The following is an 18,513-nucleotide window of genomic DNA, read 5'->3' as shown; positions in this document are numbered from 1 at the left end:
GAGTGTTGCGAAAGTATCCCCGTTTCATGCGCAGCTGGGCAAAGCTGAGGCATTGCTAATGGAGGGTGATTTTCTGCTGGTGTAACAGCGCCAGGTCGCTCTCGGCAGATGGACATCTATCTATTCCAGAGCAGACGCAACTGCCTGAGCTGATCGATAGGAGGCCGTCAGATCAAGGCTGAAGCTTAATCCTTAAAGCAAGGCTTACAGTACAGTTCTGAGTAATTTTGTGTTTTACGATTTGTATGGTTTCATAGTTCTTGGGTGGAGCGACTGTCTAACCAACTACTTTTTGTAGAGATTATCCCTTTGAACTTAGCTTTACTGCACTGGGATGTCGTAGCTATTTTTAGAAAGAGTAAGTTCTGCCCTTTCTAAACATACTTTACAAGCTTTACTGATAACTGGTATCTAGTCTTTCACATATCTGTGGAGGAATTTTGTTCCACTCTTCTTTACAGAATTATTTTAATTCAGACAGACTGGAGGATTTTCCGCAATAAACATCCTGTTTAAGATCATCCACAGCATCTCAATCATCCAGACTTTAACTAGATCACTCCTCCAAAACCTTCATTTAGTTTTTTTTAATCCATTCAGAGGTGGACTTTTTTGTGTGCTTTGGGTCATTGTCCTGCTGCAGAACCCAAGTACACCTGAGCTTGAGGTCACGAACAGATGGCCAGATATTCTCCTTCAGGATTTTCTGGTAAAAATACTTTTTTAAGCTACTGCTGTTCCCTTAGCTTTTAGCTTTTTATGTTCTACGTTTTAGCAGAATGCTGGTGCCACAAGCTCCAATTATTTGTGTAAAGACAATGAGACATACAGACAGACAGACAGACGAGTGGACAGGACCCCCCCCCCTCCTGTTGGAGGTTGAATGAACGAGCAGGTCACAGAGCGAGAGTGAAGTGAGCAGCAGTGTGGGCAATGAGCGAAAGCATCGCTCTCATTTCGTCTCACTCGGTGGAAGTCTATCACCGTAAACAGGCAGTCGCAGCACAATTTCAGTTTCCCATTAAAGCTGAACAGCTCTCGCTGAGTGCACAGCTGCATATTCATTCTGGATGAGGCGCGATAGCAAATGAAAGTACAGCACTTACGCAGAGGAATACCTCTATAACATTCACAAATGTCACTTGTGTTTAGTAACACAGTATGGCTACTTTATGGGCTCCACCTGCCTGCTATTTTATATGGAAAAAATATACAGTACTGTTCAAAAGTAGATTAACACTGGAGTCAATCAAACTATGAAGGAAACATATGGAATATGGAATTTAAGAAATATGGGAATTGCTTTGCTCTTAATGTGTTTGAGAGCATCAGGTGTAAAGTAGTGAAGAGGTAGAGTTACAGGTATACAGTGAATAGCTCTATAGAGTAATGTTCTAATCCAGATTATGAGAAAAAGGACTAAACTAAATAAAGACTTGAAAAAAAAATGACTTTAAGGAATGAAGGTCAGTCAATCTAAAAAAAGAAGAATTTCAAGAACTTTAAAAGTATTCTCAAGTTCAGTCATTGCAAGGACTATCAAAAATGTTAGAATGATGAAACTGGCACCCATCAGGACCACCACAGGAAAGGAAGAGCAATAGTGTCCTCTGTTGTACAGGACAAGTTCATCATAAGAGCTGCCAGCTTCAGAAACCACACGTTAATAAGATAAGCACCCTGAAATAGTTTAGTTTATCAGAGTTTTCATGAGGTAGAGTCACCTGCAATAGTTTAGTTTTATCAGAGTCTTCATGAGGTAGAATCACCTGGAATAGTTTAGTTTTCTCAGAGTCTTCATGAGGTAGAATCACCTGGAATAGTTTAGTTTTATCAGAGTCTTCATGAGGTAGAGTCACCTGGAATAGTTTAGTTTATCAGAGTCTTCATGAGGTAGAGTCACCTGGAATAGTTTAGTTTAATCAGAGTCTTCATGAGGTAGAGTCACCTGGAATAGTTTAGTTTATCAGAGTCTTCATGAGGTAGAATCACCTGGAATATTTAAGTTTTATCAGAGTCTTCATGAGGTAGAATCACCTGGAATAGTTTAGTTTTATCAGAGTCTTCATGAGGTAGAGTCACCTGGAATAGTTTAGTTTATCAGAGTCTTCATGAGGTAGAATCACCTGGAATATTTAAGTTTTATCAGAGTCTTCATGAGGTAGAGTCACCTGGAATAGTTTAGTTTTATCAGAGTCTTCATGAGGTAGAATCACCTGGAATATTTAAGTTTTATCAGAGTCTTCATGAGGTAGAGTCACCTGGAATAGTTTAGTTTTATCAGAGTCTTCATGAGGTAGAATCACCTGGAATAGTTTAGTTTTATCAGAGTCTTCATGAGGTAGAGTCACCTGGAATAGTTTAGTTTTATCAGAGTCTTCATGAGGTAGAATCACCTGGAATAGTTTAGTTTTATCAGAGTCTTCATGAGGTAGAGTCACCTGGAATAGTTTAGTTTATCAGAGTCTTCATGAGGTAGAATCACCTGGAATAGTTTAGTTTTATCAGAGTCTCTTCATGAGGTAGAGTCACCTGGAATAGTTTAGTTTATCAGAGTCTTCATGAGGTAGAATCACCTGGAATAGTTTAGTTTATCAGAGTCTTCATGAAGCTCTAGCTCATTCCACAGAATGGGGGATGAGGATGTGTTCTATATGATCAGTGGAGATGAATAGATGGATAATGAGTGTATATACATTTATTTGGGCTTCCCATGACAACCACAGTGCCGCCATTATTCTATCCAGACGCTGCTGCACCACGTCGCCAACCTGGCCGCCTTTTCTTCAGCAGGGCCTGGAGCACTGTTTTATCTCTCTGCTGGAAGACTTTCTGCTGCTGGGATGTTAATTAGACTGCCCCCCTCTCACTCGCTCTAATTCTCTCTCATTTCTCTCTTTCTCATCCTCTCTCTCTCTCTCTTTCTCTCTCCCTCCTGCAGATGGACTCGGTTCAGAAAGCTGTGCTACATCACACAATTGGCATCGCCGCTTCCGCTAAAAAGAAACATGCTTCCTGCAACGTCTGCCAACTGCGATTTAATTCACAGGTGAGAAACTGGGAGATTGATTACGCAGCATGCTCCAGCACAAATGAGCCACAACACGTGTCCATATATCATCAGCTCTGTCTGCAGTCAAACACATGGCAACTTCACAACTTTACAGCTGACATCAAAGAGCTGCATTCTCCAGAAATGTACCTAAACAGCATCTCTAGCATCTTATAGCTAAACTACATTGCCCAAAGTATCTGCTGGCCAGCTTTGCATTGCATTCCTTACGATTACACATACAGGTGTTGGACAATGAAACTGAAACACCTGTCATTTTAGTGTGGGAGGTTTCATGGCTAAATTGTAAATTGGAGCAGCCTGGTGGCCAATCTTCATTAATTGCACACTTCACCAGTAAGAGCTGTAAGAGTGTGAAGGTTCAATTATCAGGGTAAGAGCGCAGTTTTACTGCTCAAAATATTGCAACACACACAACATTATGGGCGACATACCAGAGTTCAAAAGAGGACAAATTGGTTGCTGCACGTCTTGCTGGAGCATCTGTGACCAAGACAGCAAGTCTTTGTGATGCATCAAGAGCCACGGTATCCAGGGTAATGTCAGCATACCACCAAGAAGGACCAACCGCATCCAACAGGATTAACTGTGGACGCTGTAAGAGGAAGCTGTCTGAAAGGGATGTTCGGGTGCATTGCAATTTTTAGAGCAGAACTGTGCTCTTACTCTGCTAATTGAACCTTCACACTCGTACTGCTCTTACTGGTGCATTAATGTGCAATTAATGAAGATTGACCACCAGAACCTCCCACACTAAAATGACAGATGTTTCAGTTTCATTGTCCAGGGGATTGGGCAGGGGTTCCAACAAAGGAATACAGAAAAAAAGGGCTATACATACAGACGTAGAAAACAGGAAACACCTTGAACAGGTAACGAGGGGGTGGAGTTACAAATTAACACAGGTGGGAATACTGAATACTGGGGCAAAGACAAGAGAACACAGAGCCACGTGCAAGAAAACACATGACTAGAAACACACATCGAAAAAGAAATGAACGTATGGATGTAAATTAATAAATAAAAGAAATTGAACAGACGAAACACAAAGTATCTTGGTTCTTACTGTCTGCAATCAAGTAAAATTGAAAGGAAATATACAGCACTGCATTTTCTTATTTGTTTGTCCATAATGTCCCAGCTTTTGAATTCTGGCAGTGAGAATACATTAAGTTAAGTCTTGCTGGGATAAGAATATTTCACATTCTTCTTTCTTTTCCTTCTGTTATATTGTCTAAACAGCAGAAGACGAATGAGCTAATGTAGTAGACCGTTCCAAATCTAATTTTCTACAGAAACATTTTTCAGTTTCAGGGCTGCTGTAGATCTGGTTTAAATGTAATATGCGCTATCTACGCTGTTACATATTAAGACCCGCAAATGAAACGAGTCCGGGACATTGAGTTATCCCTGACAAACAAACAGAGATGCTATCGTGCTAATGCTGTCAGCTACACTAAACGAAACAGATGTAAAAGGATTACTCCCGTGTTTTCCATCCTAATCTCTATCTGCCACATCTGTACCGCACGCTCAATTACCACCGACGATGAATTGAAGACATTTCCCAGTACTCTCCAAAGAACTGAAAACACAGAAACTCGGTTAGAAGGAGCTGGCGGGCAGACGCAGACACGGCAAATCGAGATTAGATTGAAAAACACAGGAGGATTCCTGGAAATTAGAACAGAGCAGCCACTGCACAGCAATACAGCAGATTTAACCCATCTGTGAACAGTGAGTGCGTTTACGTGCTCTTAATATTAATCTGATTAATACTGCAGAACATCAGCATACGTCAGTAATCGGATCAATGTGATGACGTTAATCCTGGTAAACTACAATATCAGACAAAGATAACCTGAGTAAATATAAAAAGCACTTTTTAAAATTATAATTTTATTTATTAAAGGGAAAAAAAACAATCCAAACCAATCTATCACTGTGTTCTAGCCCTTGGTTGTGTCACTCCTGGTGGCAACAACTGCATTCAAGCTTTACTGATATCTGGCAACCAGTCTTTCTCACCTCTGTGGAGGAATTTTGTTCCACTCTTCTTTACAGAATTATTTTAATTGAGACACATTGGAGGATTTTCCAGCATAAACGTCCTGTTTAAGATCATCTACAGCATCTCAATCATCCAGACTTTAACTAGACCACTCCTCTAAAACCTTCATTTAGTTTTTTTTTTCTTTTATCCATTCAGAGATGAACTTGTGTGGTTTGTGTGCTTTGGGTCATTGTCCTGCTGCAGAACCCAAGTACATGAGCTTGAGGTCACTAAGGAACAGATGTCCGACATGATATTCTCTTTCAGGATTGTCTGGTAAACAGCAGAATTCCTGCTTCCATCTATTTATTACAGCAAGTTATCCAGCAGCTCCAGATCATCACACTAATCACACTAATCACACTACCACCACCATGAGCACACAACATCTTTATGGACCATAAGAGCAGTTTTCAGTGGCAGGTTCCTGTCACAGAGCTGCTCTACAGACAGACTCAGGAGATTCTTTTTCCCGAGAGCCATCAGACTCTCTGTACAACATGTACATCTGAACTCTGTGACTCTATTCAAACTTTAATATCAGACAAAGATAACCTGAGTAAATATAAAAAGTACTTTGTAATTATAATTGATTATAATAATTTCTATTATAATCAGTGCTGGTCATAGTGCAGAATCCGGATCCTTCACAGTATGGTGTGAACAGAGATCCTTGGTGGGATTTTACATTCAGATCACAGCAGCTCATCCATCTCATATCCCCCACCCCCTACCCCCCGTATGGAATCGGGGGGAGGGTCTTTACCCCTCACATTCCTCTCCTCACTCTTGGGAACGCCAGCGCCAACTGGAAATGAAATTTGGTTTTGGTGACATTTTCAGATTGTTCATTTTTTATGAGAGAGAGAGAGCAGTGTGTCCTGTTCCTCCTCAGAACAACAGGACGAATAACAAACACTATTATACATTTATTATACTATTAAACATTATTATACACTCACACCTGACAGCAAACCAATATATATATATGTTATATATATAACATACAGGAGATTAGTATGTTTGGACTTATTACTTATTTAGCGATCTATTCCACATCTTGCAGTTTGATTTAGGGCATGTCAGTGTGTCTTTGCTTTCCTAACGTCAGGAAAAGTACACCTGCAGCTCAAAAAGCGCAAAAGGCACGAAGGTGTGTTTCTGGCGCAACCAAACAAATCAGTGACCCACTTGCCATTCCATTTAAGAGCCAGGTGTTCTCTGACTTTGGCGGATTGCTATTTTGACAGCTCAGCAGAAGAAATGGACCTGCTTGTTCACACTGTGAAGATGCGCCAGCAGCTCATTTATGGGAACACGATATTTATTCCGTAATCTGTTTTCTGTCGATGTAAAAGTTGGATTCGTGCACTGCTGTGTGTAAAAAGCAGAGCAGCAGCGTTGCCAAGATAGCAATGAATGTCTGACTGTTGACGTCTGTCTCGGTTGTGTTCAGTCAGTGGTGCACCTGTGTTTTCCACTGTCAAGTTAGCAATATGCCAGAAATCTACCTGAACACACCTCATTTCCAGACCACCACACCCATCAGTTTAGATATATTCACAAGCGCTGTTGCTATTCAAATGATGCAAAGCATGCATCAAAGCATGGGGTGAGATAGCAATGAGCACCTTGTGCAGGGTGTAGGATAGGGTCCTTAGAATGATTCTTTAACAAATGATTCAGTGCAGCATAAAATCTGAAATCTCACCACAGTTTGATTAGATTTAGGTTTTAATTCTATCGCAATTTCAATTTTCACCCAGATTTGTTTTAGTTTGGTTATTACATATTTAATTACTTTTTTTTCATTTAATCATGATTCAGTGCATCATAAAACCTGAAATTTTACCACAGCTTGGTTAGACTGGTTGTAAATGGTTCACAGAACGATGCAATGTGAAATTTCTTTCAGAAAATAATACGTTTAGTAGGTTTCACCAACATTTAATTAGATTTAATTACATTATGATTGTTTAAAAAAATAAGAAGATTTTATGGCAATTAAATTCAATGCCTCATAAAATGTTTCAATTTCAATTGAATTATAATTACTGCATTATAAAATATGAAATTACACTTTCATTTTTTTATTACAGTTCTGTAGTAAATGAAGTAAATCTGAAGTTTTTCCATGGTATAATTTAATTAGATTAAATTCACTTCAATTATGATTTGATAATGAGAAAATTTGGTTAATTTAATTTGCTATAATTATGATTCTGTATTAAATGATTCAGTCAATAATGAAGTGTAAAATTCAAAAATGGTTTGGTTCAATTTAATTAGGAATATTTATTATACAAATCAGTGCATCACAAAATATGAAACTGAATCACAGTTTAATTTAATATCATAAAATCTCATTCAAATTTCGTTAAGACTTGACTGATTTGATTCAGTTACTTTTCTGTAGAAAGAAAATATTTAGTTAAATTCATTATTTAATTAAATCTGAATTTGGATTCAATTTGGTTTGGTTATTTTGACATAAGTATTTTATATAATAGAAATTTAAAGGGCACACTTTCTAAGAATTGTATGTCTATTAACCTCTATAAACACACACATAACACATTATACTGCATTCGTAAGGTATTTTAAGCATCGTTATACATATATTTATAAAAATGTATAACACCTTATAAGCTGGGTTTGTAATAATTTACACAGCTGGGTTAAAATATACATACATACATCTCTATCTGTCACTATTAATATTGTATATTCCCATGATGGACTTCTGTCAATTTACTTGGAGTGTACATCGACATTTATAATGTGTTATAAATTAATATAAGCTATTATAATATTTAACATAAGTACAATAACTAATGAACGAATGGTTAAAAGTAATTAAAGCATGCTGTGTTAAGGCAGCTTTGCTGAGGTTCTTGGTAATTGACATATAACCTCTTATATCTTATATGATTATGAAAGTACACTTTTATAATTACGTACTTTATAACCATGTTTATGATGCTATATGAATGTGTTATAATGTGTAATAGTGTGTTTATAGAGTCTAATAAACATGACATTCTGACATTCATAGAAAATGTTAGCAATATAAGATGCACAAGCTTTTATACACTTTTATAATTACATACCTTATAACCATGTTTATGATGAATATGAATGTGTTATAATGTGTTATAGTGTGTTTAAAGAGTCTAATAAACATGACGTTCTGACATTCATAGAAAATGTGGTAACACTTTCTATGAATGTCATCTTTATTAGACACTAAAACCACACCCATAACATATTATAATGCATTCATAAGGCATTATAAACATGGCTATACATGTTTATAAAAATGCATAACCCATTTTAGCCATGTTTGTTAAGCATTATGACCTGTGATTATAATACATTATAAGCTGTGCTTATAATATATATGTTAAAATAGTATATCTCTATCATTAATAATTTAGTCCTACAATGAAAGTCTGGCACTTTACTTAGAGCGCTCAAAGACCTGTTATAATACATTATAATTGACTATAATGAATATTACATTCAAGACAAGAATAATTTATGAGTGGTTGAAAGTATATTTATATGATTATTGAGGTTGTGTTTATAAGTTGGAAGCTTTTTTAGTCATGATAAAGTATGAAAGCTGGGAGTGAGTTTCTTGGTATTGATTTATAACATGTTATAAACACAGCTATTAATGCATTATAATCACAGTTCATGATGCATAATAAACATGGCTATAATGAATTATACATTTTTATAAATATGTATAGCCATGTTTATAATGCTATATGAATGTGTTATAATGTGTTATAGTGTGTTTATAGAGTCTAATAAACATGACGTTCTGACATTCATAGAAAATGTTAGCAATATAAGATGCACAAGCTGATTTTTTTCAATTACGGATTAAATCTCAATCTATTTTAATCAACATTTGAAATCAATAGAGTTTAATGGGCAGTTTTTCACCTCTGTCAGATAGTCTGTAATGGATCGTGTGACTGGCTGTGGCCTCTAAACGTGGCTTCAGGGACTGTTGCAGTAATTTGCTTGTCTGATTGACTGATGGCGTTACTTAACGGAGGCTCTGTGTGTTGAGGAGTCTGGCTGCCTGGTGGAAGAAGCTGTTGTAGAGTCTGGTATTGGAGGCTCTGTGTTTTGAGGAGTCTGACTGCCTGGTGGAAGAAGCTGTTGCAGAATCTTGTAGTGGAGGCTCTTTGTGTTGAGGAGTCTGACTGCCTGGTGGATGCAGCTGTTGCAGAGCCTGGTAGTGGAGGCTTTGTGTGTTGAGGAGTCTGATTGCCTGGTGGAAGAAGCTGTTGCAGAGTCTGGTAGTGGAGGCTTTGTGTGTTGAGGAGTCTGATTGCCTGGTGGATGAAGCTATTGCAGAGTCTGTTAGTGGAGGCTCTGTGTGTTGAGAAGTCTGACTGCCTGGTGGAAGAAGCTGTTGCAGAGTCTGGTAGTGGAGGCTCTGTGTGTTGAGGAGTCTGATTGCCTGGTGGATGAAGCTATTGCAGAGTCTGGTAGTGGAGGCTCTGTGTGTTGAGAAGTCTGACTGCCTGGTGGAAGAAGCTGTTGCAGAATCTGGTAGTGGAGGCTCTGATGCTCCTGTATCTTCTGCCTGATGGCATCAGAGCGAAGAGTTCGTGTGAGGCAATGCTGGTGTCTTATGTACTTTATAACTTTATATGAATGTGTTATAATGTGTTATAGTGTGTTTATAGAGTCTAATAGACATGACGTTCTGACATTCATAGAAAAAGTTAGCAATATAAGAAGCACAAGCTGATTTTTTTCAATTACGAATTAAATCTCAATCTATTTTAATCAACATTTGAAATCAATAGAGTTTAATGGGCAGTTTTTCACCTCTGTCAGATAGTCTGTAATGGATCCGTGATTGGCTGTGGCCTCTAAACGTGGCTTCAGGGACTGTAGCAGTAATTTGCTTGTCTGATTGACTGATGGCGTTACTTAACGGAGGCTCGTCGCAGGTGCCCGTCTTAGTTAAAGACTTTCCAAAGAGGAATCTCTCCATCCCCCGGCTTCCTCCACCTCGCCGCGCTGTCCGACCTGCAGCATCGCTGAGGACAATTCTTCCATATCGCCCCTTTAATGAAAGATTGATTGCGGCGGAGATTACACAAAACATCCATTCGCATCTCTCTCTCTCTCTCTATCTCTCTCTTTTTCTCTCTGGTCGACGGAGGCTTATGACATTGCATTTATCTCTGCGTTAGCACCATTTTCATGACAATATGCCCCTCTAATGACGCGCTACTTACAAACTCAAACCATATAAATCTGTTTCATTACCGCCTGTAACATCTCCGGCTTCCGTCTCTATAAATACCATATTTCACATCGTTTTTCCAGAACACCGCAAGATTATTGCTTTCAGCCAGAGATTAATTTCACACTTCAAGTTTTTACATTTTTATTTTGCTCCATAAGCCCGTGGAGGCGTGAAAGCGCTCAATTTTTTATTTTTTTACAACAACAATTTAGAGATCTGTCCCGTTTAATTTGATGTACACTCACTGAGCAGTTTATTATCAGGAAGACTGTGTACACAATACAGGACTTTCAGGGTTGCCAGATCATTGTACTCTTCACAATACAACACAAATTGTCAGGGCCGTATTTTAGCGATCTATAGCCCAGCGGTCAATTGCATATTATGCAGCTTGATTTAGTTAGTGCATGGTGTTGAGTCTTTGGTATCAAGAGGGTGCAAAAAAAATATGCCTTGTGCATCTTAAAACGATCAAAAGGCATGTACCAAATCTCGGGTGAGCTCTGACTTTGGCACGTTCTTATCTTAACAGCGTGGCGCTTCTACGCATCTCAACAGAGGATACAGACCTGCGCTGTGAAGATACACCAGTAGCTCATTTAAGGGAACAGTAATGTTATTTTATTCTTCATTCTGTTTATTGTTGAGTTAAAAGTTGTGTTTGTGCTGCTATAGTAATATGGGACTCTGACTGTTGACTGTTGTCAGGGTTTTAATCAGTCAGTGGAGCTCCTGTGCCACCAAAATAGAAAAATTCTATTCTATAAATGTACCTGAACACACCTCACTTCCAGACCACCACACCCGTCTGTGTAGATATATTACTATTCACTAATGCTATTTGAACAGCGTGTGCGAAAGAAGTGAACATAGACTGTTGATGGGGTGTAAGATAGCAATGGGCATCGTGATTATAGGGCCCATTGACTTATATTTGGGAATATAATTAGTGTGCATTGTTTAGCGCACATTACATGATTATTCAGTGACATGGGGTCACAGACTGAATATATCTGAGGATACCGCTACATTTATCGAAATGCTAGATTTAGAGCTCAGAGTGGTTGTTGCTTTGGCATCAGCAGCCAGAGACTGAGAGAGCACATATGGACAGTTTCTTTGATGAGCGAGAGAGCACCACACTTCTACTGAAATGCTGGGATGGATGCCTCCTCGTTAGCTCATGTATCAGAGCTGTGAATTTGGAGTTTAAGTTTATATACAAATGGATTTGGTGACTGAACCTCCAAATTAGGGAGAAAATGGAATAAATTAAAAATAGCTCAAAATAAAATGTCACAAAGCTTTCTGTCTTTCAGAAGAGCGATTGTGGATTTAGCCCTGATCTGAGGCTTTTGCATTGATCTCCAAAAACAGGGCAAAAAATGTGTAGTGTGCCATGCAGGCCACATTTTTTTAACAACATTTTCTTTGTCAATATTTAATGACTTAGCATAGAAAATCTAGATCTTCTAAATTACCTTGAAAAATCAATTCCCAAATGTTCTAACTTGGTGTCACGGCCTCGCTCTGTTCCCCTGTGTTTTCCCCGTTTCCTAGTGTGTTTCTCCAGTAGTTTTCCGTCACGTGTGTCTAATTTGTAGCTCCGCCCCTCGTTACCTGTCTCCCCAGGTGCTCAGTGTTTTATGTTCCTATATATAGTACACTTTAGTCCATTATCGGTTTATCGGTCGGTCTTTGCACCTTCCTCTGTCGTTTGTCTTGCCACGTTCCTAGTAGTTTATCACCACGTCCCATAGTTCTTTGTTTATTAGTTATTCTCTGTTTATTTCTCTAGTTTGTTTCCTTGTTTATTTCTTGTTTATATTTACGTTTATTTTCCTTGTATATATTTCTCCAGCCCTGTTTAGTTATTATCTGTCTAGATTTAGTTCTTTAGGTTTGTTTCCCTGTTTGTTTATGTTTTCATATTTTCCCGTTTATTCCTTATTTATTTGTTTGTTTGTTTGTTTGTTTGTTATTTAATAAATCTTGTCTTACCCGCTTTTACGTCCGCCTGCCGTCTGGTCCCTCGTTACACTTGGAAATAAACCCAAAGGCCACACACGTTATCACCTTGCTTTGATGTCTCACTCAGATTTCACGTGTTTAAACAAACCCTTTGGGCCAAAAAGAGGTTTAATTTTCCATCGTTTGGAAAATAAATCAGTCAGATCACATAATTTAGGTAAAAGCTGCTCTTCACATGAAATAAGAAGACACTGCGTGAACTTCATGAACTCAAGGGGAGTGTTGAAACTGATGTGCCCCAACGATTAGGACGCATCTGTTTCATGTTAAAAGGAGAATTCCAATCAGTTTCCAAAAATATCTGAAATATATTAAATCATTAAGATATAAACATGTCACTCAGGGTAGTCGAGAGGAAGGTTATGAAGTTATAATTCTTCACAGTTGGGGTGAAAATGGGGGTAAATCCCGTTTAACTCAAAACAGCTATGTCCTAATCTTCTGGGTATGCTGTAGAGTAATTAGTTTCAGAGCTCAGCCTCATGTTCACTGGAGTGTCTTTCTTGATATGAATAACAAGTTTGGCCTGAGTGGCGGTGAATTGAGCTGACGTCTGAAGTGTTTAATGCGTTTTAAAGATCCATATTACATAAAATATTACATAAACTTATTAATTTCTCACTAGACGCCTGAGACATTGATTTCCCATAGTTTTTGAGGCGTTTTTCCTAAAATATTTGGTAACACTTTCTATGAATGTCATCTCTATTAGACTCTATAAACATACCCATAACACGTTATAATGCATTCATAAGGCATTATAAACATGATTATACATATTTATTCAAATGTATAACCCATCCTAGCCATATTTATTATGCATTATTAATTGTGATCATAATGCATTAATAGCTACATTTATAACATATTACATGTCAATGCAAAGTCAATGCATTATGAATATAAATCTGCCAACTTATAAACACACCTTGCATAATGTTCAAATAATTTTGAACCACTCATAAATTATTCTTGTCTTAAGTATATTAGTATATTAGTTATAGTCACTTATAATGTATTACAACAGGTCTTTGTGTGATTCAAGTAAAGTGGCAGATTTTCATTGTGGGACAATTAGATTATTAATGATGGTATATATTATTTTAACATAGTGTATGTATTATAAGCACAGCTTATAATGCATTAAATTCACATTTCATAATACACAATAAACATGGCTATAATGGGATATGCATTTTTATAAATATATATAGCCATTTTTAATGCCTTATAAATGCATTATAATATGTTATGAATGTGGTTATAGAGTCTAATAGAGATGACATTCCTAGAAAGTGTTACCATTTTTTTTTTTTCTGAGACCATCAGACCATCATTATCAAATATGCTAGCATGCATAGGAGCAACAAGTAATGGGATAGGAAGTAGTATCATCCTCTATGGAACAAGGAATATGTGTGTAGGGTCCCCTACATTAAATGTGGGCGTGATTTCTGCCAGAGTCTCTTGAGATGCTGTGATGGAGGGAGCTATAAAACCCCCACAACCTAGACATAAGAACACTGGCTTCAACTGGGTTCAACAAGATAACGCCTCACAACTCATACAGATATGGCCTTTTCCAAGTATTTCACTTACATTAAAAATTGTCGTTAATATGAATATAGCTCTGAAAAAAATAAACAGAAGAGTTTAATAAAGAGTTTTTTTAATCAGTTTCTCTGATTTTGCTATTTATAGTTATATATTTGAGTATTTTTATATTGTCGTTTTATTCTACAAACTACAAACCACATTTCTCCCAAATTTCTCCCAAAGTAAAAAAAAAAAACATTTCCTAAAGTTCATAAAGTTCAGAAGAAGTTAAGAGTTCAGAAATCAATATTTGGTGGAATAACCCTGGTTTTTAATTACAGTTCATTTAATGCATCTTGGCACCATGTTCTCCTCCACCAGTCTTACACGCTGCTTTTGGAACTTTATGCTTTACACTCCTGGTGCAAAAATTCAAGCAGTTCAGTTTGGTTTGATGGTTTGTGATCATCCATCTTCCTCTTGATTATATTCCAGAGGTTTTCAATTTGGTCAAATCAAAGAAACTCATCAGTTTTAAGTGATCTCTTTTTTTTTCCAGAGATGTATATGAGTTGGGAACACTTTTTAATAACTTCAGTTCATGTTGCCAATGCATTCATTAGTATTCCTATAGCAACTTTTTAGCTTCTTAAAATAAAAAAATAACAGTTATTAATCATAAGTTGATGGTATATTAATGAAAGTGAAATGAAATTATAAAGTGTTACCAATAAGTTTTATAGAATCTAATAGACTTACCGTTAATAGAAAGTGTTACCAAGTCCTTTTGCAGGAACCAAGACTCAAGACTCAAAATGATCCTATTCAACTAGTGCAGAAAGATCCAGAACTCTGGCTGTAAACTGCTTTAGTCAATAAGGAGAAAAACACATCCTGTTTACTGCAGGGCTGGAAGGTGACAATACTGCATGGTTTCAACGCCTTTACTGTTCCTTTACACTGGATTCAGCTCATCAGTCGTGTGGCAAGGTTGAATCAGGTGTGCTGGAGCAGGGAAAACACTCAGCTCGGGGTTTGACTTTGAGAAGCGTGACTCGCGCTGCTATCTCCTGTACACAGTGGGCTTAAAGGAGCCTGCGTGCCGGCTTCAGATGGTGTGGGAACCTGTGAAATCTAAGAGAATACATGTATGAAAGCTTCTGTAAGAAGATTTAAGAGCGTGAGTTTGGGCTTAGCGGGGAGTCAGGAGGGAAATGAGCAGGCTGGTGAAATATGTGTGCGTGTGCCACTCACCATGTCAGTCACCGCGGTGGCGTGCCGTTCACATGCCTGCCTCTGCTTGTCAGCGAGTTGAAGGGTGTCTTATGTATTCCGAAAGGCGTTCTGGTGCCTCCAGACTGTCTCCTTCAGTCTCCTCCCTGCTGCAGGCAATGTCAGACCGCTGGTCGGGGGAGCACGGCGTGGTAAACAAGGACAACTGAAAGTCTCCGCATATGGTCGCGTCCGAGTGAGTCATAATAAACCCTCTTTGAAGGTGAATTTGGATGTCGCTCGGCGTTAGACGCCTTTGACAATGCCCCTGCATTATTAATGGACCTGAGGAACCAAGGCTTGAAAGGTAAAAAAAAATAAAAGTACTTGTAGCCATAAAGGTTCCTCCCAGCATTCCTCCCAATGCAGGTCAAGACCCCTAATGAGCAGAGCACAGGGAGATAGGGAGGCTGGAATAATGCCCTGAAGCAATACTGAAATAATAAAAAAAAATCTTAATAGTGTAAAGAAAAAAGAACCCCCCTGGGAGAAACTAAAACTTTGCACAAGTTTAAGAAAGAACTCCAACAAGAAACCAAAACTTCACACCGCACAAATTAGTGCAGAAAGAAACCAAGGATCCAGTATGTGGATGAACCTCTAGGAGGAACCTACTACTAGACTAAAAAGGACTAACTTCCTAAGAATATGAGGAAACCCAACAGCAGGAACGAAAATTCAGCAAAGAGATTAAAGAAACAAAGGGCAGAGGAACCAAGACCAAGAAAAAATGTCCAAAGAAAAGATCCCTAGAAATGAAACTTCTACATTTTAGAAACTCAGGGAAAAAAAACTATTTAATAGGGTGAGGAAGGAACACTTAAATAAACCAAGAATAAGGAATAAAGAAAGTCCAAAGAGTTGGACAAAGAACACCTGAGTAGAATCAAGACTCAAAAGGGAAAAGTCCTAAGGAAAGAGCTTTCTAAGAATTTGAGGAAAATTCCGTAAAAGGAACAAAACCAACAAAGAGATAACGAAACCAAAGAGTACTGGAACCAAGACCAAGAAAAAAGACCACTAGAAATTAAACTTCTAAAATCTAGAAACTCAGAAAGAGAAACAATTTAAAAGGATGAGAAAGAAACACTGATAATCAAGAATTAGGAGTGAAAATAAAAGTTTATATAAGAAGAATATAAGAATAAAAGTTTGAAGAAGAAACCAAGAGAGGAACCAAGAGTCAAATAGGAAAAGGCCGTAAGAGATTGATGAAGAACTCTTAAGAGTAACCAAGACTCAAAAAGAAAAAGTCATAAGAGATTGATAAGGAACTCCTAGGAGTAATCAAGAGTAATAAAGCAATAAGTCATAAGAGATTGTTGAAGAACCCCTTAGAGGAACCAAGACTCAAAAGAAAAAAAAGTCATATAAGATTAATGAAGAACACCTGGGAGGAACCAAGACTCAAAAGGGAAAAAGTTGTAAGAGATTTTGATGTTGATGAAAACACTCTGGGAGTAACCAAGAGTAAAAAAGGGAAAAGTCGTAAGAGTTTAAGAAAAAACTAATTGGAGGAACCAAGTCTTTAAAGGGAAAAAGTCTTGAGAGATTAACGAAGAACCCCTGAGATGAACCAAGACTCAAATGGAAAAAGTCGTATTAGTTTAAGAAAGAGCTCCTGGGAGGAACAAAGACTCAAAAAGGAAAAAGTCTTGAGAGATTGATGAAAACACTCTGGGAGTAACCAAGGCTCAAAAAGGAAAAGGTCATGAGAGATTGATGAAGAACTCCTGAGAGTAACCAAGACTCAAAAGGGAAAAAGTCATAAGAGTTTAAGAAAGAACTCCTTGGAGTAACCAAGACTCAAAAGGGATAAAGAAGAAATCCTGCGTGTAACCAAGACTCAAAAGGGATAAAGAAGAAATCCTGCGTGTAACCAAGACTCAAAAGGGAAAAAGTCGTAAGAGATTGATGAAGAACTCCTCAGAGGGACCGAGACTCAAAGGAGAAAATGTCATAAAAGATTAATAAAGAACTTAGAGACACCAACACTAAAAGTCATAATAATTTAAGAAAGAATTCCTGAGAGTAATCAAGACTTAAATAGGAAAAAGTTGTAAGAGAATAATGAAGAACCCCTGAGAGGAACCAAGACTCAAAAGGGAAAAGGTAATGAGAGATTGATGAAGAACTCCTGAGAGTAATAAAGACTCAAAAGGAAAAAGGTCATGAGAGATTGATGAAGAACTCCTGAGAGTAATAAAGACTCAAAAGGGAAAAGTCGTAAGAGTTTAAGAAAGAACTCCTAAGAGTAACCAAGACTCAAAAGGGAAAAAGTCATGAGTTTTAGAAAGAACCCTGGAAGTAACCAAGAATCAAACAGGAACAGACCCTATGTAATTTCATCTTTCAATCAATCACCAGCTTATTGTGGTTCTTACTGATACTCTTAAGAACTTTTGTTTCTTTGCAGGGGTATTTAATTTAACTTTTAGGAAGTTTTAGTTCCTCCGAAGGATTGTGCCTCATACTCTTAGGAATCTTTGGGTCCTCCCAAAAGTTCTTAATTGAAGTTTTAGAAAGTTTTAGTTCCTCCGAAGGATTGTGCTTCTTCTTTTTAGGAACTTTTGGTTGCCCCAGGGTTTCTTACATAAACACTGTATTTTATGTCCTTTTTCCTTTTTCATTGTTTCTTCAGGGAGTTTTTGAGCTGCACAGTCTCTCTCTGCTACGCTCATTAAGGGTCTTGACCTGCTGATTTCTCTTTTGGAACAAATATCTGTTGTAACATAACAGCTCTAAACCTGAACTGAACCGAACATTAGTCAGGGTCCAGAAGTTGTGAACTGCGAGCTGCACCCACCCCCTGCCTCGCACGGTCACGGTTGAAGATACAGCCCGATTGTGTCTCGCTGGACTTGAACCGAGCAAGCAGTACCCATCTGCTGCAGAGGAGAGCTCGAGGACTATACCAAGGCCACTCAAATCTTGTATGTCATTTTAAGTTCGGCCAAGTCCATCTGCCTAGCAGTTTCACTCGCTTTAGAGCAAGCCGCTGGAGCTCGTAAATCTCTCGCTGAATCGTCTCTGTGATTTACAGGTAACTGACAGCTCCGCTTTGAGCAAACGTTGGAAACAAAAAGGAATTCAGCAGGGTGGAGAGATCTTGCCCTTACCGCTGTGGGATATTACATTTTTTATGGCAGAAACCTTGGCACAAATTTGCCAGTTTGTTGCCTGTCTACATGGCAAAAAAAAAAAAAACTCGCCTCAGGCCTATTAATAATGCAGAGGCACTGTGAAAGGCGCCTGATGCTGTGCGAC

The 18,513-nt window shown here is 38.0% G+C and overlaps 1 protein-coding gene across 3 annotated transcripts in view; it reads left to right on the top strand.

Annotated features, from left to right (window-relative positions):
- Positions 1-18,513, top strand: part of znf385d (zinc finger protein 385D) — a 140,507-nt gene that overhangs the window by 77,404 nt on the left and 44,590 nt on the right. For 2 of the 3 annotated variants that reach the window (XM_049467584.1, XM_049467583.1), the window contains exon 3: positions 2,942-3,049. The exons of the other annotated variant lie outside the window; for it this stretch is intronic. In XM_049467584.1, coding sequence (XP_049323541.1) covers positions 2,942-3,049 — 108 coding nt within the window. The remainder of the gene's footprint in view (positions 1-2,941; positions 3,050-18,513) is intronic. 3 annotated transcript variants of the gene reach the window in all.

Source organism: Astyanax mexicanus, chromosome 1 (assembly GCF_023375975.1).
Source record: "Astyanax mexicanus isolate ESR-SI-001 chromosome 1, AstMex3_surface, whole genome shotgun sequence".
NCBI classification, from domain to species: domain Eukaryota; kingdom Metazoa; phylum Chordata; class Actinopteri; order Characiformes; family Acestrorhamphidae; genus Astyanax; species Astyanax mexicanus.
Note: the sequence above shows the minus strand (reverse complement) of the source record. Positions and strands in the feature narration are given on the sequence as shown.